Here is a 27,797-nt window from a genome sequence, read left to right as displayed (position 1 = left end):
GTGATTAAACACAGAGTGAGTGAGCCGTTTTCAGACCAGCCACTTCACGAGCGGAAGCAGAGCACGATATTTCAACTACTCAACTGGACACCACTGATTGGATTGGTCTCGACTCCTGAATACATTCGCATTCATTTGTAATTTTTTTCATTTTTTTTTAAAAACTACAGACATAAATTCACACGTCACTGGTCAACACTTTCTTTACATCCAAATATGATTCCAGGTTTTTAAAGGGAGAAAAAAAAAAAAAACTATTTAGCAAGACTGCTTTAAAAGAAAGGAAACATCTCTGGCACATCAGAACAATATGCAGTATTTTAAAGGAATAACCTCACCATGTTCACCGAAACAGCAGAGCTTGATCACTTGGAGTTTGGTCAGCTTCACCTTCACGTCCCTGCAGATCCCTGAGAACTGGTCACAGAGCAACAACGTGTGGTCGCCCTCGTGTGGTTAAAGAGGACTTCACAGTCACGTCAATCAAGTCATCAAATAAAACAGCAATTACAAACTAACAACTAGTAGATACTGTATCGTACAATTCGGCAACTTCAGTTTGATTTAATAACACATTTACATGATTCTGCGACTGGTATTCTTACAAAAATTCATAACGTATTATAAGAAAATAAATATTCCAATACATTAGTGCAACGCAGTAGTCCCCTCAGCGATCGCCGCCATGATTGAAAACACACCGTCCTGCTTCACGTCCACTCACTGAAAAGCTAAAAAGGAACAACATCACTACCGTCAGGAGTTTACGATGCCGTGAGCCAGAAAAAAAACGAGAAAGTTCAGAGTGCAGATGATGTCACAATTAGTAACCACAGCTTGAAGCTTATATTTCACTTGCATAACACAACTCCACTCAGCAGCTCCAGGCAGGACATCGACACAAGGCATACAGTGGAAGGTCCCGTCCCAAAACAACAGAAAAGACAGCAGCTTCAATAAAGAGTTTCCTTTAGTGTGGCACTTCGAGACCAGACACTCTTTTATCTGCCAGGCAGCCCTGATCCAGGCTGAGCACGGCCTCCACACAGTAACACCTTCGGTCGAGAGGCTCCCTTCACCCCACCTCTGTGCTTCCAGGTCTAAATGACAATGTGAAGGGAAGCAGAGGGGGAAGCTGTGCTGATCCAAATGGAGCTGAGCCAGCGCTCCTTAAATTCCTCCCGTTTCTTGTTTTTCGTTTTGGCAGAAACTGATGGGAGGTGGCGGGACGGGCAAACTGGGTAACGACACTGAATCACGAGGCCTGGGATGGGTTTTTTTTTTTTCTTCTTTACCCACCCAAGTCTCAAAGCTCCGTGGTCTCCCAGCTCACCTCCCGCGGAACCTGGCGTCATTTAGTCCCCGTGTGGATGACGGTAACAGTGGAGGGTCGTGGCCTGGGTGGCTCGGCCGACGCTGGTGGCTCCTCTCGAGTGGGAGAGGGGGCATCTGAGTCCTGATGGTACGCTTTAGCAGCACATGGCAGAGGATCTATAGGGTGACCTGTGGGAGAAAAAGATTTCCTTCAGCAATGAATCACATGCCATTAACTCTAAGATAAAGAAAGTTGCCAACAAATAATAATGAGCACGACCACAACTGCTTGCTAGATCTCCTGTAACAATTGAACCCTGTAGTTGTAAGTTAAACGAATAAATACTAAAATATTGTAAATACTGGATTATTTAGTCATCTATACATGTTAATCACAACCCACAGTGCAGCTGATTTTTGCGTAAACAGCCCTTGAAAAACAGATCTACAGATGCTTCAGAGAAACAGTGTTTGTGAGCCTCTCTGTACGCCAATAAGAACCCATCATTTTATTCAGCTTCTGCCTTTTTATGGCTACTTGAGCCTTTATTTGATCCTGGATCACATAAATGGTAAAACCATTGATAACACTTTCATGTTGTGCATTACAGCAGAGTGATTCAACTGACAGCGTTCCTGCTGGTTATTTTTATTAGCTTTTAATTTAAAAAAAAAATTTAATTTAATTTAAAAAAAAAATTTAATTTAAAAAAAAAATAAAATCCTCACATTTGAGAAGCCGCATTGATTTTTTTCCCCTTTGTCAAAGATGTGTTTTTGTAAAAGTGGATCATTTTTATAATAACATGCAAAAGTCTTAAGACAATCTGGATTTCTCTATAATTTTCTACTTTGGTAGAAAATTATAGCCAGCCAGCTTGTGGTACAAGCTGGCTGGACGCTGAACCACTCTTCTTTGCACAATTTAGATCATTTAAATGGGTTGGTTTCCTTAGTCCACAAATTTTCAATATGATTGAGGTCGAGGATTCAGGAAAGCCATTCTAGAAGGTAAACATTAGCTGTCTTTATGCATTACTACACTAGTTTTGATGCGTGTTTAGGCTCATTGTCCTGTTGGAACACCCAGTTGTGTCTAAGTTTCAAATAACTAGCTGGTGATTTGAGGTGAAGTTGAAGAATTTGGAGGAACCATACTGTTGTACCTCTAATTACTGATGACCATTTGAACCAAAAATTTTAAATTTGGATTAATCTGACCTGTTGCCACTGATTTTCAGTCCAGTACTTGTATAATGTGGAATACATCAGCCTTTTCTGTCCGTTTCCCTCCCTTAGATATGGTTTCTTAACAGTCACTCTTCTACTGAGACCATTTCTGATGCTTCAGCGAGCACTGGGCTGATCAACCGAAGCTTTGGTGGATTTTTTTTTTCAGTTTCTTAAGAACGTGCCTTTCAGACTGAGTAAAGAGCAGCCAATGTCCAAATAAAAACTCTGAAAGGCTTTCAGAAAGCCTGGAGAGCTAATGCTCACGACCACTTTCAAAATCACTCCTTGTTAGGAAAATAGAAAGAAATAGGGGGGTGGTGGCTCAAGACTTTTGCACAGTGTTGTAAGCGCTGACATCAAACTAAATTCAACAAAAAATTAAATTAGGACCACATTTCACATGTTAAACTCCATTTAGACTGTTTAATTTGAAAAAACTCACAGCTCGAGAGCTTGTTAAACAGTTGTCATTTAGCTTAATGAAGTGGGCAGGAGAGTGAAAAGGCTGCGCTGAGCGTGGCGCTAAAACTGAGACGTGGTCGTGTGTGAAATGTCACTCACAGTCCTTCAGGGAGAGCGGGGCGCAGTCCACAGACTGGCTCTTGGCTGGACCTCGGCTCTGAGAGCTGGACACGGAGCTGGAGCTGGAGATGCTGCTGCCAAAGCTGGTGCCCAGCTGCAGGCGTCTCATGTGGCGGATCACAGCGGTGGCGTTAAAGGCTTGCTGTGAAGAGATGTTGTAAACAGACAAGAGTAACCAAGACAGAGAAAATATTAGAATATAGTGTTTTTTTCTTTTGTGATATTGAACAACTGAGAAAAACGAAGTCTCACCCTCCATTTGCTTTTGGCAAAGTTTTTCCTCATCTGTCGACTCACTGACTCGTGTATGTTCTTACACAGAGCAGTGTCTCCAGCAATCCTGAAAACAAAACAAAAAAACAGATCAAATATAAAAGACAATACACACAAACCAAAACAGCATTACCCAGAGGACTTATATTTGTATGTGTAAAATCCTCATGCTGTTTTCCAATTTGCTGCCGTGATTTTTTTCCCCATTCAGCGAAAACGTCTTTGATTGATGGGGCGATGTTTCAGCAGGTGCTCGCACACCGTATCACGTTCTGCCTCATTCATCACAATATCTCGGCACGAAATATCGTCAATGAAAGTCATTTCTCTCAGTTACGACACCTGTTACCGGTGTCACAAGCCACATATTTATATCAGAGGGACCACCTGCCCGAAACCTCGAAAATATGCATCGCTGGCTAAAGGACTTATTGGCCACCTCAGCTGGAGACAGCAGCCCACGCCATTTTTCTCGTTAAGCTCTGATGCAGGCCTGGGAAGACATCCCAATTGTTCATCAGAGTCCACATTCTTCGAGGATCCTTCACGACACCAGCCACTAATTGGCAGCCATTTATTCAGCAGATTTCTCTCCGAGGGCCGGCGATGCAGAGCAGAGGTGGACTCGCGGCTCGAAGCCATGGTGACAGATGACAGTGGGAGGACGAGCACTCCGTGATAAATGCGTAAGCCCGGCAATCTGCGTAACACTGCTGTGTAATCGCACCGAGATGTGTGGTTCCCTGTGATTGTCTGGATGGGACGCAGTGTGGCGACGGTCAGTTTCTCACCAGGGGTGCTGAAGGGCCTGATCGCAAATAAATCTCTTCTCTGGATCCTTCTCCATTAGGCAGCTGATGAAGTCTTTGGCTGAGGAGGGAATTAAAAAACAAAAAGTCAAAAGTTCATCCAGATGAGAAAAAAAACTATATCATTCAGTAACAGGCTCCCACTCCTCCTGCGACCCTGAACTGGATAAGTGAATTTATATGATATTAATACAATTCTAGACAAAACGCATGTAATTAAATAGATAAAGAGAAACCAAAACTGCACAATAAATTCAGAGTTGAAGTCTCCAATTAAGTATTATTATTAGTCGACAACCATTAGAGTATTAATAGCGAATTGGTCCCAAGCCTGCATTCTTTCTAATGCCCAGCAGGTGGCAGTGAAAAGAAGTCTAAATATATGGAGGTCTATAGGAAAAATGAACTTCTGTCTCACTTGGTTTATGACCTCAGTAAACACTACCCTCATCAGTCTATGGTCTCATTCAGTAGTTTTAAGTCTTACTGAACTCAACGTGATGTTCATTTAGTAAATAATGACCCACATTAGAGTCAAAAGAGATGATGATGCAAAGTATGCTTTAAGCCGGGCCGGCATGAACATGCAGTGTCTTTAGGTTTCTTAGTTATTTCTGCCCTTTGCTCAGCAGCCTCCTTTTTTTTCCTCATGATTTAAGCCCTCATTAAACGCTTTCCTAATGAGTCTCTTGTCTCAATCCCTACTTTCATGCCGTCCATAGAGACTGATCATTTATGTCCCATTTAGAGTAAAATAAAGTAAACAATAACAAGCAGGGTATTCTTTATTATCTGGCTACCCAGATGGCTACCCCGTGGCTAACATGCTGCGACCATACGAGTGTGCAGCAATGTGGGTGTCTCTGTCAGATCCACATATTGCTTGTTCAGAGATAAGATGCAATAAGGTATGCAAGGGAAGCATTTCCAAAATTATGTGCCGTGGCCCCCTGGAGAGCTGTGAAGTTACTGCAAGGTGGCTGCAAGAAGTCACTTAATGACAAAAAGCTTTTAATTTGTTTTATACGTCTTCTCTATAGAGGAAGTAAAGCTTCTACAAATTTACAATGTACATGTACAAAGCAAAGTGTCTGTAGATTAAAGTGAATCAATGAAAACACAAAGATGGAGATCCTTCATAGTCTCACATGATGATCAGAGCTGGTATTATAGGTTTGGACAGATGGCAGAAGATTTTGAGAGATTTCAGTTCGGGAATGGGCCCATGAAAGTACAGTTCTTAGAGTAGATTCCTTTTTGTTCTAAGGCTGTCGCTAGCATCCCAGCTGATTTCACAAATACACCTTGGCAAGGAAACTAGCCAGCTTGTGCTAACATTAGCTAACAAGCTCAACACACCTTTCAAATTATCATTACACCCAGTTTCAACAGACAAAAATATCAAAACTGAAAACTCTGGACTTCAAAACACACACAGAACCTAAAGGTGGCCAATTTTGATATATACACTTAGTGGCCACTTTCTTAGGTATCTGGTTGGACGCCCTTTTGCCTTCAGAATTGCTTTAAGTCTTTGCAGCACAGATTCATCAAGGTGCTGGAGACATCTCTCAGAGATTTTGATTCATATTGACATGATAGCATCACACAGCTGCTCCAGATTGGTCAGCTGTACATCTATGATGTGAATCTATTCCACTGCACCCCAAACGTCCTCTGCTGCACATATATACAGTGACTGTGAAGACCGTTTGAGTACAGTGAACTCACTGTACTGTGCTTTGAGGGAAGGAAACAGCAACTGAAATGACCCGTTGTTACAACCAAGGTGCGCACAAGAGCATCTCTGAACTGAGCATCTTGTAGCAGATGAGCTACAGCAGCAGTAGACCACAGCAGTCAGCTAAGAACAGGAAACTGAGGTGATGCTATCATTTCTTCTATTTAGTGACACAATTTACATTTTTGGATTTGGCTAACCATGGTCTAGTTATTTCTTCTACATAAAATTTCTAAGTAAAGTACAGAATTCATGAAATAGAAATGTTACCATATTTCCCTCCAACACAAAGACTGACAGCTAAAACTCACCAGAGTCAGATATGTCGTCCCAATACGGCGCGTCAAACTCATAGTCTGCCTTGAGGATCTGCTCAAACAGCTTCGAATCGTTCTCATCGTAGAAAGGAGGATAACCACAAAGCCTGAAAAGATGAAGAGGGTGCGATTACACAACGACGGCCAGTGTGAAAGCCATCATCAAACTTTAACCCAAATCTAAAAGGATTTGCTGTGGTCCAATCTCATTTACAAGCAGTTTGATTTTTCGCATAGCACGCAACAAGAGGCGCCTCCGAGGGATTATGGCGAGCACATGAATACAGAGAGAGAACAGTCAGAGGCACAGACGGTGCGGGCATTCAAATTACACATGTGCAACATGATTGGGAATTTTTGCATTATTATTATTACTAAACTTTTTTCTACAGCAAACATCAGGCAGAAGTGTCTTTTGTTAACATCAGAAACACTTAATGACCTTAAAATTCGCTGCACTTAAGGAAAAGATCATTACACCAGGGATCGACACCACTTTGCATAATTAGGTTGGCGGCTTTGTGTAACACTTTCTACTGAAAGCCTTCCAGGCTTTGAATTATAGGAAGAGCAGCTGTTTAGACTGCTTTTATATACTGCACTTTATTACTTTTCTTAAGATATGAAATCCTAATTGTCCCCAATTGCACTTATTTTATAATTTTATATACACAAGGTCAAGAAATGGCACCAATAGTCAGCCTGCAACCACTTCAGAGATCCGGGCAGTACAGAGGTGATTCCTAATAACTTAGTTGAATCACTTAACCGCTTTTCATCTTTGTCCAATTCTTGATCTGCTCAAAAATACCGGCTTCCTAGCATTTAGCTCGTAGCATTACTGCGCACAGTACATCCTAATAGATCAGCTGACTGCATGACTAGAGAGACCGCCGTTTATCTTTCATTTTCAATCTTATTATCTATTTCATTGTGTTTGCTCACTAATATATCTCCCTTTCTTAATCAGGACACTTTGAGCAAAGAGGTTTTTAATCTCACTGAGGTTTTCCGCTCAGTTTCTGATCTGAATAAAGAGTTTCTGTTTAAATGGGGGCCTATTATGCTTATTTACAGCTCAAAGCTTCTTCTTCTTTTTAATTTAGGAACTTCACTAGAGGGGCTTTGTTTGCAAAAATCCCTACAGATTTTATGCTGGCAGTAAATAATCATTTTTAGCCATTTCGTCCCATTCACTCCTAATTGTCAAGGAATCCCCATGAGCACACTTTAGGGGAGATGCAGCTGGTTTTGGTGTTGTGGTCCATAAATAGGCTCTGTCTACTTGCTGGGTATCCCATGACTGTTGCAGATTTCCCTACATAAAAATGATAAATAAATAAATTTAAAAAAGTAGGAAGTAGAAAAACAACAAAGCTGTGAATCACAAGCTGATTCACTTTCTCATACTTTTACCTCTTTATTTGGAAGTTTGACCGTCTGTATAATAGGACAGAAACAAAGGAAAAGCATGCTCCCTGTATGAGAACTAAGGCAGAATTTTAAAATGATTACTCACAGAATATAAGCGATGACCCCAATAGACCAGCAGTCCACAGCTTTACTGTAAGGTTTCTGTGCTAAAACTTCAGGAGCTGCAACAACAAAATGTTCTTTTTTTAAAAACATCATATATATTTATGCAGTAAAGCAATGCTAGCAGTTTTCTGCATGCACGACGCCACAGAGGCTGGAGGACAATGTGAATATTTGGTGGAGTGCCTGAAGCAGATGGCTAAGGTTAACCTGCAGCTACTGGCAGATTAAATTAGGTCACGTTCAGCCAGCGAGACCATCTAATTGTCTCTGAGTAAGTTTTCAGCAAAGCCAGGGCGTCAGAGGGCATCCTCACCGACGTATCCTGGCGTCCCACAGGCGGTGGCCATCACGCCACCTGTTCCCTCCATCTTTGACAGGCCAAAGTCACTGATCATGATCTTTGAATCGTCGTGAGGACTGAAATACAGCAAGTTCTCAGGCTGAAAGCATAAAAGAAGACAAAAGCTGAAACCTATGCATTTGCATGTCTGTCTGCGTTTAGTTAGAAGTCATGTCATGTGTGCGCTGGCAGCAGTTGTGGCAGTTCTTTGTCTACATTTTGCTACGAAAGACATTACTTAAGCTATTTTTAACAACTTTTTACACAGTCTCTAATTGGATTAAATCATAAAGCCGCAACATTTTACATCTAAAAGGTCAAGTCTGGACACACATGGCTGTAAACGTTAACTTGAGTGGTTGGTGGAAGGCAGCCACCAGATGATAATCAGATTCTTCCGATTAGACTGATGTTAGTCACCAAGACATTAAGATGTCAGGCAAAATGTGACATCCAGGAAGCTCTGACGGTTTTTCAGAAAAGGAAAATCCCTGACATTTAACCTTTGCGGGTCATGAGTACTGAGTATAATGGCACTCGCACAGGTTGAACAGCGGGGATTTCCTCCTTACAGGGTGACTGAAGAGGTTTCCTGGTTAAGCACTAAAAGTGCAGTCAGCTCATCAACACCAACAAAAAAAGAAGTTTGACTATGAATATCAAATACCGCAGTACCTTTAGATCTCTGTGTACTATGCCCATGGAGTGCAAATAGTTGACTGCGTCCAAAACTTGCCGAATAAGCCGACTGGCATCCATCTCTGTGTAGAAGCCCTTTTCTACAATGCGGTCAAACAGCTCGCCTCCAGACACCCTGTCAGTCCACGCACACAACAGCAGAGGGAAAGGTTACATAAAACTGTATTTGCAGTGCTTTACAAAAAGCAGGCGTAAGGCAAAGAAAGATTAAACGCATTACTGTTTTTCATTTTATGTATCACTGTTTGCTCTTTCTAATTTGATATTTCATTTTAACACCACAAATTCTTGCCTGTTTGCATTTTCCCCTTGAAGCTGCTGCACGCCTTACATGCAGCAGTGAATGAAAGGGCCCTTGCACAGGAAAAGTGTGGGCTTCTTTACTTATTTGTACCTGCACGAAAATCTCCAAACCAACACTCCGGATCGCTCAAACAGCCTTCCTGTTGAAGTTCACCCTCAGGGATTTCCTCTAAATCTCTACTGAAGCTCCTTGCATGCATTTCTATAGTTTAGTCACTTCTTGTATAATCCAATTTATGCCTGCAGTTTAAATTTGTTTAGCTTTTAGTCACTTCCCAATGTAATAGTTTTTTTTATTTGATTAAAATAAACAACTTATAAAACACAACAACCTGTAAGAAGGAAGGAAAGGAAGCTAAAAATAGGCATCTTCTTGTTTGCTTCATCTGTATGAAATGATCTACTTTGCGGCTATGAAATATTGCTAAAGCTCTAAAATACCTTCTTTTTTAATTCCATCTATGATGACTCATTATGCAGCAGTCGTTTATTATTGTTTGAAACTGATGAACCAGCTATTTTCAATGACTTTAAACTGCAGCTACAAAAGGCAAAACTCCCACCAAAAACACTGACTCATATTAAGTTAAGAATATGCGCCTTCATATAGTGCTACCAATAAGATTTACGTAAGTGAGACTTCGGAAACACTAAGCACCTTTGAGAGATACAAAGAGGCCGGGTAATGGATGGCTAAATTGCTGGTGCATCACTCACAAATGCTGTGAAATTATCCGGGGAGGGAAAAAGGTGTCAGAAATCATGAAGACGTGCAGTTTGCAGGAAAACGGCATAATGGCAAAGAAGAATTTCTGCAGAGTGCCTTTTATCCCACAACTTCACTCCACAGACAGCTATGCATGTGCTCCTCATTGTTGCTATAAGGATAAATTGATCATCTTTCTTGTAGACAATCGGATAAGAAGACTGATACCATCCTCCCATCTGTCCCCTAAAAGTGATTCTTAGCTGCACAGTGAGCTTAAACAACCGTGGAAACAGCCATACCCGACAATAAACACGAAAAATCTTATTAAGTAATTCATTCATGACAACAACGTGGAAAAATGGAAAAAAAAGTGCAGCTTAAAGGTCTGAGAAGTGATGGCAGAAGTGCCTTAAACCTGCTATTTTTTTGAGGAGGCTAGCAGTTAGCAACTTCTTTGGTTAGAAGTCTGCATAAATGTCTATGAGAAAATAAGCCTACTGTTCATTTGATCTACAGCCCCAGTAAACCTTTTCCTGGTGAGTCTGGCATCTCAGTAGCAAGTTTCACATGTTCATTCTGAAAATTACTTGTCCCTGTTACTCCTTGTCCCTGTTAGAGACAAGGAGGACAATATAGCAGGCTGTGCTACAATGTAAACATGAGTTATCCCTTGTTTGTTATACCCTCAGAAGCTACTGCTAAAATGCCCGAAACTTCACTTGAGGCTGGATCCAAAAGTCAAGTCAGTGGGCCCAGTTTTGGTGAATAAAACAGTAATAGCTTATCAGTCCACTACTTAGCATTTGTTAGCAAGTATCTCCTGCTGTGAGATGCACCCACCAAACCTGCTTCCCTTACTTCAGGGGTGTCCAACTCCAGGCCTCAAGAGCAGGTGTCCTGCAGGTTTTAGAGGTGTCCTTAATCCAACACAGCTGATTTAAATGGCTAAATTACCTCCTCAACATGTCCTGAAGTTCTCCAGAGGCCTGTTAATGCAATAATCATTTGAGTCAGGTGTGCTGACCCAGGTTGATATCTAAAGCCTGCAGCACACTGGTCCTTGAGGCCTGGAGTTGGAGACCCCTGCCTTACATGATACCGCTGCACTCTCATTCAAATATCGTATCGTTTAGCTCCAAAATAAATAAATCAATAGCCCGCAAGTATCCCATATGGCAATGCTGATGTTACAAAACAGTGACTATGTCCATCTTTTATATACAGTCTATAGCCACCATCCGATTTCAAAAACACTAATATGGCAACAAGGTCGATCCTCAGCACAAGGTCTGAAAAAGGCACTTCACTGACCAGCAGATCAGCTGTCACTGTGGTTACGTCCATCTTTTATATATAGCCTGTGGATCTATGCACATCTATCACATTATCTGTGATATTTGTTTCTTTCTTAAAAATAAAATTCAGTAGTGTCCATTATAAGCATGTAGCTCCTTGTAAAATCTTTGTAAAAGCTCATGCTTTTTTTTGCCTCTAAAGTTAAGCCAAGCTAGCTGTTCCCAAGTGTTTCCAGTCTTTATGCCAAGCCAAGATAACTCGTGGGCTCAGCTTCATGTTTACTGAACATATAAGGGAATGTCAACAATATACTGATTATTATCTCTGCAAGAAACACAAATGTGACCTAAAGTACTGCATGGAAACATACTCGTTAGTTGTTGTTGTTTTTTTAAATTGCACTACTCTTACAGAAATGGACTCCTGTCTCTTTAAAGCATTGCTGCATTTACTTCAGCAAAGATGTCTCAAGGATATTAAAGACACTTACTCAAGCAAAAAAAACAAAGCAACAAAAAACCACATTATCAAAATGACAAGCCAAATGGGAAGCAAAGAGCTGACCAGTGGTGGCTTGATGTACTTACAGCTGCATTATGAGGTACAGGTGGTTTGAGCTCTCATAGATGTCCTCCAGAGCCACTATATTCTCATGCTTTATCCTGCAGAAGGAGAAAAGAAAATTCACTTTTCTTGCTGTCAGCTTCTGTTCATTTCAGCACAGGCTACAAATGAGGTCTAATTAGACTTTTCTTTGGTTAAAATGATGCCCTGTCGACTGAAAGCCCTTTTTGCTTTCCATTATAGAATGTGTGCACGTCCACAGTTACGAAAAATGAACCTAGTGTAATGTATTGTTCATACAGGGTGGGGGAAATTAAAAAAAACCTTTTGTAAATGGCAGCGAGTGTGGGGATTCTTAGATGACACGGAGCGATGAGTCATGAACGGCAACCCCTGTTAGCAGGAGCACCTGAAGAAAATAACACAGATGCTGGGAGAGCCTGTGTCCAGGTAACCAAGATAGGGGAAAAAAAAGTGTGCAAAGGCAAGGTGATACACAGATGACAGAGCATCTTCAGAAGGGCCAGTGTGGGGGTGGAAAAAGAGGAGGCGGGGAGAGTCTCAAAGGACCAAACAATCTTCACAACTTCTCTCCTTTTCAAAGTCCAGAATGAAAATGAGGTTTCGGTTTGAGGCCTGTTAGACTAACACAGACGAGTAAAGGGTAAGAGGACGAGAAGGAAAATGGATGCGTAACCATGACAGGGAGGGGGGGGAAAAAGAGAGGAAGTCAAAGGATAGCAACTGTAACCAGGCACTCACTTCAAGAGTGAGTGATAACTGAGCTTCTTGCAGCAATTACCCATCAGGCCCTGGAGGAGGATGGAGTGTCACCTGGTGTCAGAGCAATCCTATCATACCCTGTAGGTGTGTGGGTGTGTGTCTATGTGTGTACACGCAAAATAAATCGATAGATGGGATTAGGTGAGGAAGTCACTTAAGCCCGACAATGACTGTTAAATAAACTGAGACTAAATAAACCAGCTCAGGGTTGCAGAGAAAGAGAAACAAGTTTCCCCAGAGGATGACACGAACCTTGCTAAACAACCCTGCAGCTGGGTCAACAAAGTTCCTCGAAAGGCCACTTGAGTCTCGCTTCATCATTCAGTGAAGTTAAAATACCAAACTTTAAATCAGAGATAAACATGGCACAGTAAAAACAATTTAACAGAGATTCTGCCAGGCTTCACTGACTTGGAGTTCAGCAATGTTAGCTTGAGATAAAAGGGTTTTTGTTTATTAAGGGCACCATCTGTCAAATATTTTTTTGTGTGTGGATTGTAAGCATAGACTGTATATAAAAGATGACCACAGTCATAATTAAATTACCCACTGGTGACTGCTTAACATTTTATGAACACCATCTTGGTGTTTTGAAACTTGATGGCATTAGCGCGAGGCGGCTCTAGCTGAGATTTTTATGGGGACAGAGCAAGTTCGTAGAGGGCCGTGAAGACCTGGTTTGGTAGCCCCTACTGTTCATTCAGCTGAATTCTATTATCATGCTTGCACTAAGCAATGCAGTTCGGTAATAATGAAAAACTTAAACATCCATCGCCTGATAAGTTACTGCAGTGCAAGTTTAATTTAATTATTTGGTTAACAGTAGCAATGTGCAGCAATCATGGTAACAAGCATGACGGAGCTGATGGGCCTGTGCAGCTCCAGCTTCTACAGCTACTTTTAAACCGCTGAAAATTGCAAAACAAATTAAATGTGTTGAGGACGTTGTGCGCTCACAGTCAGCTGTTCTAGTGTGTGGTGAGCTCATTAATTCACTTCTGCACCTAAACAACATCTCTCTCCTGTTCGCCCCCTGCTTTGCCTCTGCAATCTAGAAGATATTTTTGCACTTTTATGACTGCTACATTTCTTTATGAGTCCACTGAGCGTGTATGGTTGTAATTATGTTTAGCATGTCTGAATGGAAGTGCATTTTTCAGCTTTGTGGAATAGCAAAGTGTCTTGAGTCAAATGTCCCCCCCTGTCATAGCTAGCTGTTCGCCCTCTGTATACGCTCTGCTCCCAACCCTGAACCCAAGTCTGCTGTCTTTTTTATACAGTCTCAATGATTGCACTGTCCTGAGGTCTGTGCTCCAGTTCTGGTGCATGAAATTCTACTTTATGAGTCAGGTTCTTTTCCAGATTAGCAAGTCTCTGTATCTGTGCAATGTGCAGTCTTCTCACGAGCTTGGAAGCATTAGCTGATAACTAGGGCACTGCATCATCCAAATAGGGTCACTTCTGGCACTTTTACATGCAGCCTATGTGAGGTACCTACTTCCTTAGGACGGCAATTTCGTTTTCAATGCTCGTCTCCTTCCCCTTGAGCGCTTTTTTCGGGATACACTTGATTGCAACCATCTTCCCCGTGGCCTTCTCCCGCGCCATCACCACTTCAGAAAACGCACCGCTGGAAGAAAGCAAGACAGAAAAAGAGAAAGAGTCCTGCTTTATATGCGCTCAGACAATATTGACACATCATCAGTGAGTAGATAGGGGGCACTCAGAGGCACACAGGCCAGAGTACACAAACGGCATATTGGGAATATTTACTGAGAACTGGCCAAGTCCCCGACTATGGCCAGCAGCCTTCTGTGCTGGCGTACGCTTGACGCTTGCGCGCAGCCAAAAGCACAGCAAACACTTTTAAAACCTCGAAAAACACCCATTTAGGATGGCAGATAGCGTGTCTTCCTCTGCCATCTGCTTCCATACGTGAGCGCCTTTAAAACCAAATACCAAATTAGGGGAATATTTGCTCAAGCAATCTGTATCTGTTGCCATGATACCACATAGATAATAAAGCTTGCTGAGCAGGAAGCGTGGTGACTTTTTTCCTTGTTTTTATTGCACACCTTCAGGATGGTTCGATGTCAAGCTCTTAAAGATTTACTGGGTCACGTGAGCTGGGCTTATTATGATCTAAAAGGCAGATTATTGATTAGCACACAGTCTTACAACTCTAATGTCTTTCATTAGGATTAAAGGATAACACAGAGGAATTATTATTCAAAAAGGTGGTGCTATAATATATCATGTAATTATTATAAGAAGACTCCTTATGACAAAATTACCGAGTTTCTTTTACTCAAGTTGCAAAATCAACCATCACATTTAAGCCCAAAATAGTTTGAAATATTTAGGTTACTTCCTGTATGTTCCTTTTACATCTGAAGGAGCAGACATTAGGGCTTCCTCTTGCAAGTATATCTATATTATCCACTTTTCCGGTTTCTACGTGCTTTTACATGTTGTTCTTATTGTAATGTTAGAGTATTGGTCGGTTCTCGGTTGGTGAGAACGGGTCTCCACCGGAAGATTCTGGCAGCAGATCCAGAGCACAGTAAAGACCACAGACACCAGCTGCAATTCAAGATAAAGGAACTGGAGTCTGTGCAACCTGCAGGATGAGCTCCTTCCTGGAGAGGCATCTGAATGATAAATGACTACTACTAAAGTACCACGGCCAGTAGGGCTGTGCCACATCATGTTACTGAATTTCCCGGAGGAACCCACCCGAGGGATTAATAAAGTTTCATCTATGTTGTCTGCAACAATACCAAGTTTAGCAACAAAATCCATCTACATGCAGGCTATAACGAAACAAGCCCAGGCATGTCTGAGACGGAGAGTCCATGTCCGCCTGACAACAGTTTAGTTCTTCAAGTACTAAATTGTTGTCACAGCTGCTCCAACAAAGCATAGTATGTTTCAAAATATGCAAGAAAACAGTTCCAGCTAAAGATGGAAACAAAAAAATGCTTCACAGAAAGAAAAATATCCACATCATTTATTACAACCAGGCTACCGAGGAAGAGCTGCTACAGCTGGCGACGCGTCACCCCAGGAAATAAATGTTTCTCTCGTGCATAGATGATGAGTATAGGCAGTAGGTTAAACTCCCTTCAACCCAACGCCATAACCTGATGTGCACCTCTCAAGAAAAGTAACTGCACATCGGGTTATGTGGACACAGCACGCTGAAGTGGTTTAGATTTCCCGCTGAAGCATATTTTTTTTCAGTTTTATTAGGTGACAGTACTGACAAGTTTTTTTAACTATTGTCAAAACTGGAAACTTGTTTCAATAGATTCACACTACTAATTGGGAAGTACGTGATATTAATGGCAGCTCATTGGAAAAGAAGGAAAATGCCCTTCGTTTATTACATTACTGGATCAAAATTAAAGTCTATGTGTGGATATACAGAAAGTGAAGATCTACAGTGTTCCCAAACCCAGTGCGACTAACATCAAAGGCTCCATTATGTTTTCATAGTGTAATCACCACCTCCCAACAGGCTGTAAACTCAGCGCCACTGGCTGCAGTAAGTCCCACCATGGCCATCAAATCCACGCTAATCCCCCATCCCTCCCTCTTACAGAGGGGGGAGGGTCAGTCAGTATCGTGGTACACAAACAGAGGCCTGTGTGGGCAAACGCACACTACTTTGTTGCAAAGCCATGCTCCAGGTGTGATGAGGTGGAGTGCACTCACCGCAAACAGAACGGTGAAGGCTGGAAGCGTGCGCCCTTCTGACTTGACCTCATTCTGACATATGATGTGGGACCATATGCAAATTCAAGGGCTTGTGCAGGTGAATGAGTTGGTGCACTACTTGCTGGCCTGTTACAGCACTATCTTCCCACCACAGCTGCTGCTGCCATTAAGGCAATGGGCGTCATTCTTATTCAGCACACGCCACCAATTTCCACAGCTGTACGGACATTCGAAGTGCAAAATTCCTCCGCCATCAGCACGCGCCGCCTGACAAGCAACTCTCGAGCGTGGTTTTTCAGAGCATGTGTTCTGCTTTCTGCAGCAAAGGAAACACAATGAAGAAAACCACAGGAAGCCTATGAACTCACTGAGAGAGCATGGTTAAGGGTGTATAACACGGTTTCGGTCCCCCTTGCTCACTAGACTGACAGGCAGCAACATCACTTCCTGTGAATGACAACTTACAATGTCAATGCATGAAGCATGACAAACTGTGCTGCAAGCTCTGACTCAATTAATTCTATTAGTTCATCATTCACAGGAAATAATACGTGTGATCTCTGCTAGAAGCATGCATATGGCAATGCTGCTGCCCACACACTGCGTGTGCACATGCATACACATGGATGCAGTTATGCAAGAATTAAACTGATCAGACAAAAACTAAGTTTGCCAAGTAAAAAACTATTAAAGCAAAAGTGATGAATATTTTCAAGCTCCATGTTTCAGATTTGAGAATTGACCTACTCCAATCTAGCAAGTGGAATTAGTTTAGTATTTTATAAGCTGCATAATTAACTGAGGAGTGACAATAATCATTAGCGAAAGTGCAACTTAACTAAACAGCCATTTGGGAGCAGCACTAAGTGATGAGAGAAAGAGTCATCGAAATTGGACCCTTTATTGAACCTTATCTCAATATATTACGCACAATGAAAATGACTGTATGCCTGCAAACTGTTCCTGACCCAGTGTCAAAGACTGCACAATCAAGTCAGCACACTGACTCAATAATGTCTGAATTTTAAGTTCCTCCCAGAGCCACAGAGCTCCCCGTTTCGCTGCTCTTGGATGACAGAACGAGCTGTGTGTGACAGTCTGCAGTCACACAACACCACCATGTGCAGATATCCAACTCAAACTGGCTGACTAATGCGAAATGTGGGCTGCTCTCTGTATGAAACCAGAGGCTGATGCTGCAGATGCAGATGCAAAGCGAGCCTCCTATCTCTCATCTAGAAGAAAAAATAAATAAATTCTAGGCCACGACCTCAGCTGGTTGTTCTTGGCGATTATAAAAATGCGGGGCAATTTTGACGGAGGAAGTACGTTCATGGAGGAGGTGGCGGGCTTTGACAACAGAGCCTTGCTTACTGATATTCACAGACGGTGCCTGCATTGTGTTACTGCGGGGTAATCACACTGATTCATCTTGTGTAAGATGCATTAGAGCGGGCAGTTACGCAACATATGGGATGGAAGAGTCGGAAGTCGATAATCCAGGTAAGGTAATACCTAAAGTCATTCCTGAAAAGTGAGGCGACACCTTTAAATCAGACACAGAAGCGATGATGAAACCTGAGTCGAGTTCGAAATCAGTTCAGGGAAACCTTGTGGGCTCCCTCATTAAGACTGGAAACCAAAATCTAAAGTCAGGCTTGTAGGATACAACATTTTCTCGCAGAAGGCTAAACTGCTACGATGGTGGCTTAATTTTACAAATTTTCAGCCACGATCCCTCAAAATCTGCTATCATCAGTGTGCAGTCTTTTATTGTCTATGTGGAACACATAAAGTAGTGCCCTTCAGCCATAAATGAAACCATAGAAAGTCTGGTGATTACGCTTCTCCACAAAGATGAGTCAGGCCTTGAGCACACAAACTTTCACAGGACCTGAAAATGCATTACAGAGAATGAACACACTACACAAGAATTTCTAAAGCCTAAATTGTTCATCAGTCCACAATAAGGCAACGTGTCCACAATGGAAATTCAGGAGTGTTACTCCTCTCCCTAGGAGTGGGTGTCCTGCAAAGCTCGCACCAAGAGAACAGCGTGTAATCCTGAACGAGGTGATAAAGAACCCGAAGTAACAGCTAAGCACCTGCAAAAATCTCTACAACTTGTTAAAAATCCCATTATTAGGGGGAAAAATAAAATTCTGAATAGAAATGATGTTAATGGAAGGACATGAATGTTCCACCAAACTTCTGGGATGTTCTGCAGGCAAGGTGAGTTAGAAGCTGAATATGGCACACTATGTTTGAAGCTTAGTTGAGGGAACAATGAAAAAGCAAGAACTTTTAGAGGAAAGTGCGATGCGAGGAGAGGTTGGCAGATGCAGATATGACAAAAATGACCTGAAGCAAACCACTGAACGGTCAAAAGAAAAAGACAAAGATTCAACATCATTGCCCTGATGTTAACCAATATGGGATGCTGTGGCAAGACCTGAAATAAGAGAAATTTTGATGATATCTGACTGTTGTCCAAGTCTCGTCAGCAGCTGTAGGACTCATCTAATGGAGGTTGGTGCTACTAATGGAGCATAAGCTGCATCTGTGAGCTTGCAAAATACATCCAGTCCCTTTAAAACTTCAAACTTCTGGGACTGATCTGGTCAGTTAAGCAGAGGGGTTTGTTAATCAGTTTCAGCTGCTTTGGTGTTATTAGGTAGTTCGGCTCCACCCGGATGGCATATCAATATGTGCCATCGCCAGAAGGTCTGCTGTGTCTCTCAGCACAGTCTCAAGAGCATGCAGGAGATTTCAGGAGAGGTAGTTACTCCAGGAGAGCTGAAAAGGGCCGAAGGTACTTAACCCATCACCAGGAACGGTATTTACTCGGTTATGGAAAGAGAAACTGGATCAGTACTGCCAGAGAACTACAAAAAGACCTCCAGCAGGCCACTGATGTCAGAAACAGAGTTCATGAGGGTTGTCTGAACGCCGACGTCCACCACTGTGGAACCCAACTGGCATTTACCATAGATTACCACAACTGGCAGGTCGACCTGTGAATAAACTAGAAATTAACAGTTTTTCAACAAAAATGAATCTGGCTGAATCAACTGACACAAGAGTTTGCCACTTACTGAATGAAGAGATTTAGCACTTTAGTAATAGAAAAGAAAAATGCAAAATATTGTCTGTAGTAGAGTAGGCTGAATATTTTAATGTTGGGTTCTGGTTTAAGAAATGCCAGTTTGCAGAAAAATAAATCAAACATTCCCTGCAGGAGGGGGATTTCTCTCCAACCAGCCAAAAATGGCTTTCTGCCTGTTAAACGAACTCGACTAATACATCCAGTGAAATCCAGCAGCTGTTAAGGTCCCTACAAGTGGAGCTGGGAGCCATTATTCTAATACCCTGTGGACCTCAGGCTACTTTCCAGTAATGTGCAATTTGAGGTCACTGGACTGATGATGAAAAAGAGAGCGATGGTCAGTTTACAGGCTGTTAAGAGCTACTGGTGCCCACAAAGAGCTGAAAAAAAAAAAAAAAAAGGTTTCTGCCAAATATTTCCCAAGAGCACAAGATAATCTTGTCTGAAACCACAGATCAGTCTGTCAGATAGCAGCTGAATTATTTTAATAAGTGCAATTACATTTCCTGTGCTCTGATACAGGGCAGCTTTGTATCCTTCCAACTCTCCGAGTACACTGGATAACACAACATGGCTGTGCAGGCATTCACTGCGGTCAGAGGTGCCACGGATGCAAATGGAAATGTCTGTGCACAGTCAGTGTAGATGGAGAACAGCAGTGATGGTGGGAAGTGGTAAACAGTCTTCTTCAGGCAGAGCAACCAAGGTCCTCTATCATCCTAGTTGCCTAGCTTCCACTTTCACGGCATTCATGCAGCTTTCAAGGACCCAACTTGTTTCAGAGAATTATCAATGCACAGAGGCAACAACAGTCACTTCAAAACCAACAAGTGGGGCTCTGTGAGAGGACAGCTCAGTTTAATATTGGTGTTTATTTATGAATGTCAAACTTAGAGAAAAAAAGATAATTTTCCTAAACTGGAAGCTAAGTGAGGACAACTTTGACACTGCAATTTCAGAATGTGGGATGTAGAACACATCACAAAACACTCAAAGCAGATGTAGTTGGAAAGCATTTTGGACTGCATTTGAGCCACAAAATGTAGGGAAATAAATAATGTTTTAGAAGATTTGCTTTAGTGAAGTACAGGTGTGCAGTGCTCTATGCAGTCCTGTGAAAGTGCTAGGCACACCATTACTGCTTCCACGGGAACTGATAGGGTAAGTAGCAGCCAAGAGCTGATAATCAAATACACTTGATTAACTGATCATCAGCAAGCGGGAGAACCTCTATAAAAGGAGAAGTTCTGGCAGTTTGCTGATCTGGAGCATTAAGGTGTGCATTAACACAATCCAAAGTCTTCCCAGGAGTGGACGTCCCAGCAAATTCACCCAAAAATCAGACCATGCAATGCTCAAAAAACTGCAAAAAAGCCAAATATCTGCAGGTCTCAGTTAGCATGGAAAATGTTAAAGTTTATGACAATATGATTACAAAAAGACAGAACAAGTCTGGCTTGACAGGACAAAGCTTCTTCTCTCAGAAGAACATGGTAACACAAGTTAGCTTAGCAAAGTTACATCTGAACCAATCACTTCTGCAACAACGTCCTTTGGACAGATGAGACCAAACAGGAGATCTTTGCTCATAATGAAGATCAAAGCAAAGCATATCAGCACAAACACCTCATATGAACTGTCAAACACGGTGGTGGAGGGGTGATGATTTGGGTTTCTTTTACAAACACAGGACCAGAGGCATGTACGACAAAGCAGAATTATATCTTATCCAGGTAACTTTGTGGTTACTGGGGTTTTCTGTACTTACAAAGAACAATCATTTCTTACTAGGGTGCATCCCCCATAGTAACTTATTCTGCAAACCTAGCCTGCTCAAGGAGTTGAAAATCAACAGGTATGAAATCACCGACTATTGACCAATCAATTCTCTGGAAATCAGCATCACTAATCAGCAGCAAGATCGATTTTTATTAGTGTCTAAAGTTTTTGTGTTTCCCAAATGAACATCAGTAATAAATACTAGAGATGGACCGATCCGATATTACGTATCGGTATCGGTCTGATACTGACCTAAATTACTGGATCGGATATCGGAGAAAAATAAAAAATGTAATCCGATCCATTAAATATCACGAAAGCACCTCACAAAACTTGCAACACGCAGTAACTCACCTCAGAAAGTTAGCACGTCGGAGCAGTATGCATCACGTGATAGAGCGGCTGTGGCATGCGGGACCTGTCGGTGGTCTGGATAGCATTTGGAGCTTCGCTAGCAACCCGGCATTTCATCTCCGACAAAGTTATCCCCGAGAGAAGTAAAGCAAGTGTGTAAGTCCATCTCTGAATGTTTGTAAAGCATTCCTACGTTAAGCTTAACAAGCGATATATGGAGCGACTGCCTCTCCTGCTGCTACTTCAATCATGAAACTGCTTAACGATCAGCTGATCGGCTTTTCTGTCCCGAGTCCGTGTCTCTAGTTTGCTTTTGGCCCACTTTGCACCAGAAAGAGGAAACCAGCGGCTGAACAACAGCAGCACGTTTAAGCTTGATCAGCTGTTGTTAGAATGTATTTAATATTACTTTCTACTAGCTGACGCTGGTAACTGTGCAGGGGCGGATCTAGCAAAGTTTAGCCAGGGGGGCCGATAGGGCATGAACAGGGAAAAGGGGGCACAAAGACATACTTTTCTTTCTTATTCTCATTTAAAATGTCTAGCTTTTAATAAATAATTATCTGACACCCAAAGTTTTAATTTGATGCAAAATGAATAGAAGTCCATTATTGTATATAGTGACTATTAAGTCTAATATATATACCCTAGTAAGCTATAGTACTTTTTCCTTTGGGAAGGTACCATCTGTGCAGTCTGCAATTTTGTTGAAGAAAGATGTTGAATCTATTTAATATTTCTTGAAAAATAATTGATTTCTGTGCATTCTCTTTCACACTGCATCAAATTAAAGTTGATTACGTCGATTAAGCATCATGAGGTGGAGCGTGAGGGGTGGTTCCCTATTTTTTATTTATTTATTTTTGTTGTTGCTGGGAGTTGGAACCCTATTAGTTAGGTTGCTTAATATTTATGCTAAGTACTCTTTAAAATACCAGAATAGGGAGGATGGTGTAGGTTTAAGTTTATTAGATTGATCAGTATTGCTGAACTATGAAATATTTTTTTTTTTCATACAGGTATAACAGAATAGCTTTAGTGTAGTTGTTGTTTTAAACTTGAGTATGAACTTATACAAAATGCAGCAAGATATTTAAAAAACAGTTTTTTTTATATCGGATTCATATCGGTATCGGCAGATATCCAAATTTATGATATCGGTATCGGTATCGGACATAAAAAAGTGGTATCGTGCCATCTCTAATAAATACAGATTCTTAGATGCTGTTTTCTTTCTTGACTTTTTCAACTTTTTTTTTTTTTACCAATAGGCTGTAAACAGTCTTGCTATTCAATATGCATCAATAGATGAATCAAGTCACCTATTTGTTCCTTTGGACTTTATATCAATCACAGGTAGACTAAGCCTACATTTGAATTCTGTTTTTGTATTTACATGCCATTAGAACATTAAACATCATTGGGGCTTTCGATGAAAGAATAAAAACTAATGGTCCAACGAGATCATAATCCATCAGATTTTCCCACAGTTGGCAAACAGAATAAATTTTATTAATATAAAAGTTCTTTTCCACTTTTACTGACCACAAAAGGAGATCGATCAAAACAAATAAATGTGATTGGTCAGATGATGCCAGCACCACCCCTTTCATGTGAACTTGCTCGTATCTAGATCAGGACAACCAGGGTTAACATAGCGAGTTGATAACACTGGCTTCACACAAAGCTGGTTAAGGTAAGTGGATCCAGGTAACTGGAAAAATACCCTCTGCATGTCGGGTTTTCCTTCATTGTACCTGGGCACGTTGCAGTCACCGAGTTAACCATGAACTCATCTGCATCCTAAAGTACTGTAAAGTGAAATGTGAAGCCATGTTTTCAAAGCTTGACTGAAAAACTGCTGAAAACAAAAAGAATCAAGGTGGTGCAATGGTCCAGTCCAAGCCCAGACCTCAAGCCCATTGAAATGCAGTGACAGGACATTAAGATAGCTGTGCATAAATAAATGCCAACAAACCTCAATGAACTGAAGCAGACAAGGGGGACAAAACTCCAAAATTCCTGCACAATGATCTGAGAAGCTGATGACGCGCCATGGAAAACAACTACTAAACATGCAAGCTCTAAGGAGCCTGAAAAGAAAGTGACTGGACTAATTTAAATTTCTTGAAGACATTTCATCTTTTATCCAAGAGACTTTTTCCAGTTCTAAAACCAAACGCTGGAGAGTCCCAGGTATTTAAACCTTATCGGCATTTAAGAACCTGTTCCTTAGACCACCATGACCTGGATGACTGAGAACCTACAGATTTACTAAACATGCAGTTTTTATATCCCATTGACCTCCGACAGCTATGGTTCACCCCTATTCATTTAGAAAGGGGTCCTCAAATAACTCCTAATAAGCATTACCAAAATGGCTTGCTTTAAAAGAACGGGTTCATTCTCAAGTCTCTCATAAAGTCGGGAGGAAGCTGCTGGTGGAGACCAAAACAGAACAATTAAACTGGGGTTAATATTAAGCCTCTGTTCATCAAGTGGACACAAACGTAACTCAACCTGAAGAGAAATGTGGCCAGTGTGTTAACAGTAAGTTCAAAATTTTAAGCTTTAAAGATAATAAACTATGTAACAGACACATTATCTATATCAAACTCATCTGTGGCATTAAATACAATCCAATTATCGGGTTGCTGAAGTGTCTCACCTCACTGCATCTTACATAAGACTCACTTATACAAGAAATCTTGCATAATGGACTTAAAATGTTTACACAATGGGGAAAATAGCGTGCTGACAGTCAGACTCTAGTATGTTAGTAATATCTCAGTCAAATACTTCAAAATCTCACAACTCTTCGCCCACTGGGATGTCTGAAGCTGCACTCGGGTAACGTCAGCTTACTTAACTTGCTCCAACAGGCTATCAAGCAGCTTAGGGGCCTAAAATTAGGCCAAAGTCGAGCAGAGCTGAAGTGATGAGGACTACCTTTCAGTGGTGAAGATCTCATTAAATCAACAACAACAAAAGAGCTGGGAGAGAAGAGCGGCCAAGACCATTATAGTGTCACGGCCACAAGCTTCCTGTTCTAAAAGTCCTATCAGTTTCTGATCAGCCGCTCTGGCCTCCAGCTACTGTTCGGATCTCATCTCTTTGTTCTCGTCTTGTTCGCACCGATGTGAACTTTCTTTGCAAGAGGGCATCCAAGCATCTCAGAAACAATGCGGGCAGTCGTTGCAAAGAAACATTCACCTCCTTTATCTCAGGAGGTGTGATCATTGCGGTGTGCGTTTGAGAACGATAACACATTCAGAGCGTTTCGAAGAATAAAGGTGACAAGGTTAAAATGCAAAGATCCACTCCAAGCATGAAATGCATGATTAAAGATCAGTAAAATTTACTTTAACAGGCAGAATAGCCATTAGTCCAATGTTACTATGCATCAGGTTCTTAGGTTTGCCATTGTAACATAAGAAGGAAACACTTGTGAAAAGCACATCAGAACAAGAGCACAGTAAATTTTTTAATGAGCTTTCCATGTTTTCTTTGGCAGCAGGACACTTCCAGAGGGATGATCCCTCTCGGACAGCGATTTGGAAGCCTAACAACTGAACCAACAGTTGAAAGGTGGAGCAAGAGGAGGAAGAGGAAGACAATCTGTCCCCTCCTTCGACCAGCAGCACTTCCTCTTCCATTTTAATCCCCAGCGAAAGCTGCGAGCTCGCTGGGCTTTTGTGCCCCAGGTGGCCTGTTGTGAACCCGGGAGTGCAACAACAAGCCACTTCCTGATTAAGACGCGTAGGAACAAGTAAAAATGGCCCTCACTCGAATTCAGCCAGCCAGGCAAGAGGAGTACACGCTGTACGGTGTGTGCCATTACAACCGAGTGCTGACGAACCAGCCCCACAGATGTGTGCTGGGTCGTGGGCGGAGGGTTGTGTGTTCCTCCAACCTGGCCATTGTGTGGACAGTAAGTCTCAGTGAAGATGATGATGATGATGATGATGATTCACTGGTCTTATTCAGAGGCTCTTCACACACAAATGAAAGCCTTGCAGGGGGGGGGGGGGGGGGTGAAAAGAAACAGAAAAATCAGAATTGCCTCTAGGCAGGAATGTCTGACTGTTTAGTCCAGCAGCTGAAGTGTTGAGTGCGCTTTATGAATCACCAATCTCAGAGAATTTTATGATGCTGCTAGAAAAAAACCAAAAACAAAAGAAAGCACAGCAGATCTGCAGTCACGCTGAACAGCTCAAGTTTCCCCCAAAATGAGAGGATGATGATAGGATACAGACTAATCAAAGTTTACACAAGGGGACGATGCTCCGAAGAACAAGCCACATAACCATAGTGACCAGAGACCTGTCTTTTTGTTTTTTTTACTGTGCTTCACACCAGTTTCAGCTAAATTAAAGAAAACAAACACGTTTCCTTGGGGAGACTCCATCCCTCAGCATCTCATAACAACATCAACACCACAATGACTACTTCTCAGGAAAGAGGAGGGGGAAAGCATCTCTCTGGGGGGGGGGGAGCAGAGCAGCGAGAACTGCACTCTGTTAAACGTGTGATAACACCTAGCAGTCTATCACAAGGCTGCTTGGATCGTGTGAGCACGACCTGCTCTGGCTGTCTCCTGTCGCTCATTCACTCAGGCTCTTCTGTCTGTGCTGCATGACTTATTCAAAGAAGAAAAAGGCATGAAGTCAGGCAGCACTAACAGCAGACCAAAATAAACTGTGGAATTCGCCTGCTCTGTGGTCCAAGGGCAAGGGACTAAGTTCAGCCAAAGATGAGGGGAGTGGAGGAGTGGAGGGTGGGGAGGGGAGGTTTCCCTAAAAACAAGTCCACACAAACCAGAGCACAGCAGTTTACTGTACAAACAAGAATCTGCCACAGTGACACAGATCCATAAAACCCCAGACGTGATCTTTCTCAGCTCAAATACATCCCTCTGTTTGGAGAAGAGAGTCAAGAGGCCGACAGAACAAGGCACAACACCCACTAAAGTCCTCACAGATGGCCCCCTTAATTTGGGGGAGCTGATTTCTTCATCATCATCATGTAATGCAAAAGAGGCCCCCGCTGTCTTTGTCACAGTTGCGCCGATAAATAAATGTCAGCCTTAACAAAGCTCTGGATACACGCGTCAGTCCTGGGAAAAAACATAAAAGCAGAAACATGCCGCAGTAGTTTCTGAATGAACCATGACATAACGGGGAGGGGGGGCATCACGCGAGTCTGACTTCACACATGATTAAGATCCCCTTCTCTCCCCCCCCACACACACACACACACTGAACAATAAACTCATCAGGCTCCAGGTCTGGGTTTAAAACGCCTCTATCAGCGGGCTGTAAGTTTCTGCCTGCGTCTGTCACCGTCAACCAGTTAATTCAGCACACATTCAACAGCTGTCAGTCAGCGCTCATTTCCGCCAAAACCGCTACACTGTGGCATTGTTGTCTTGACACCAATTTGCACAAGTGGACACAAAGTTGTTGGTTTTCTGTTGTTGTTTTTATCCGCCCGCAAAGCCTGCGTGTATCGCGTTACTCACGTCCCAAGGACTTCCTTGAAGTCAAAGATTTTCTTGATGTCATCGACATGCTTTTTCCAAGATCCATCGCTGGACTCGCCGTTTTCTTTCGCCATTTCGCGCAGGGGTGGGGGGAGGAGAAGAAGAAGAGAGAGAGAGACAGAGAGAAAGAGGCTGCCGGAGGATCACCAGTCGTCTCACCCAACCCAGGAAAAAAAAAGAAAAGAAAAGTAATGCACTTCTCTATTTCGCCAAGGGCTTCCTGGCTTTCTGTCAGCACAGTCTATCTTGCCTCCTGAGCCCTTGCATGCAGTCAGGCAAACCCAAAGGGGGTGTGGGGGGAGGTATGTCCTACTCCGAGAGGTTATTTCACTAATCTGTTTGACGTAGCGGATCCCAAGCCTGAGCTTCCCCGGTGCTCAGATCACTGTGACGGGGGAAACACAGGCTCTCCCCCTCCTCCTACCCCGGGCGGGATTCAGTCAGTGTTCATGCGGCGATGCTTTGAGCAGAGGACGGGCTACTTGCAGGAGGATGACACTTGGCAGTCGCATCCGAGCTGCTGTGCCATCGAGTCACACCGACCGCCCTGTGGTTGTTATAGCAATAGGAGGAGTGGGAGGTTGCTGCTCCCGCCTATCTATCTGACAGCGCAGGCAGCGATTTAAGTGTTCGCATTGCAGCAAATCACCGGCCCGCTGGAAAGTCCTGGAGTCATCGGTGTCAGCGTCCGTCTGTGCGGCAAAAATAGATTGTCACAGTTAACACAAGTCTGTGTTTCTGCGTCTGGGTGTTGCACATGTGCGTTGGATTTAGAGGCAGGTGCGTAGCTAGGA

The 27,797-nt window shown here is 42.4% G+C and overlaps 1 protein-coding gene across 1 annotated transcript; it reads right to left on the bottom strand.

Annotated features, from left to right (window-relative positions):
• Positions 1–150: 150 nt before the first annotated feature.
• Positions 151–27,797, bottom strand: camk1db (calcium/calmodulin-dependent protein kinase 1Db). Its single transcript, XM_026175465.1, has 11 exons — positions 26,983–27,797; positions 14,001–14,132; positions 11,743–11,817; positions 8,824–8,962; positions 8,122–8,248; positions 7,789–7,864; positions 6,264–6,376; positions 4,194–4,272; positions 3,382–3,469; positions 3,109–3,271; positions 151–1,503 (listed from the first exon to the last, which is right to left on the bottom strand). Exons 1-11 carry the CDS (start codon positions 27,075–27,077, stop codon positions 1,352–1,354), a joined length of 1,239 nt encoding a protein of 412 aa, XP_026031250.1. The 5' UTR covers positions 27,078–27,797; the 3' UTR covers positions 151–1,351.

The sequence above is a fragment of the Astatotilapia calliptera genome, chromosome 7, assembly GCF_900246225.1.
Source record: "Astatotilapia calliptera chromosome 7, fAstCal1.2, whole genome shotgun sequence".
Lineage (NCBI taxonomy): Eukaryota > Metazoa > Chordata > Actinopteri > Cichliformes > Cichlidae > Astatotilapia > Astatotilapia calliptera.
This window is presented reverse-complemented; position numbering and strand designations above follow the sequence as displayed.

Coding starts and splice junctions, on each gene's coding strand:
- camk1db (XM_026175465.1), bottom strand. CDS start 27,077: ATGGCGAAAGAAAACGGCGAGTCCAGCGATGGATCTTGGAAAAAGCAT. Junction 3,470..4,193: donor CAGGCCCTTCAGCACCCCTG/GTGAGAAACTGA, acceptor TTTTGTTTTCAG/GATTGCTGGAGACACTGCTC. Junction 3,272..3,381: donor TTGCCAAAAGCAAATGGAGG/GTGAGACTTCGT, acceptor ATCTCTTCACAG/CAAGCCTTTAACGCCACCGC.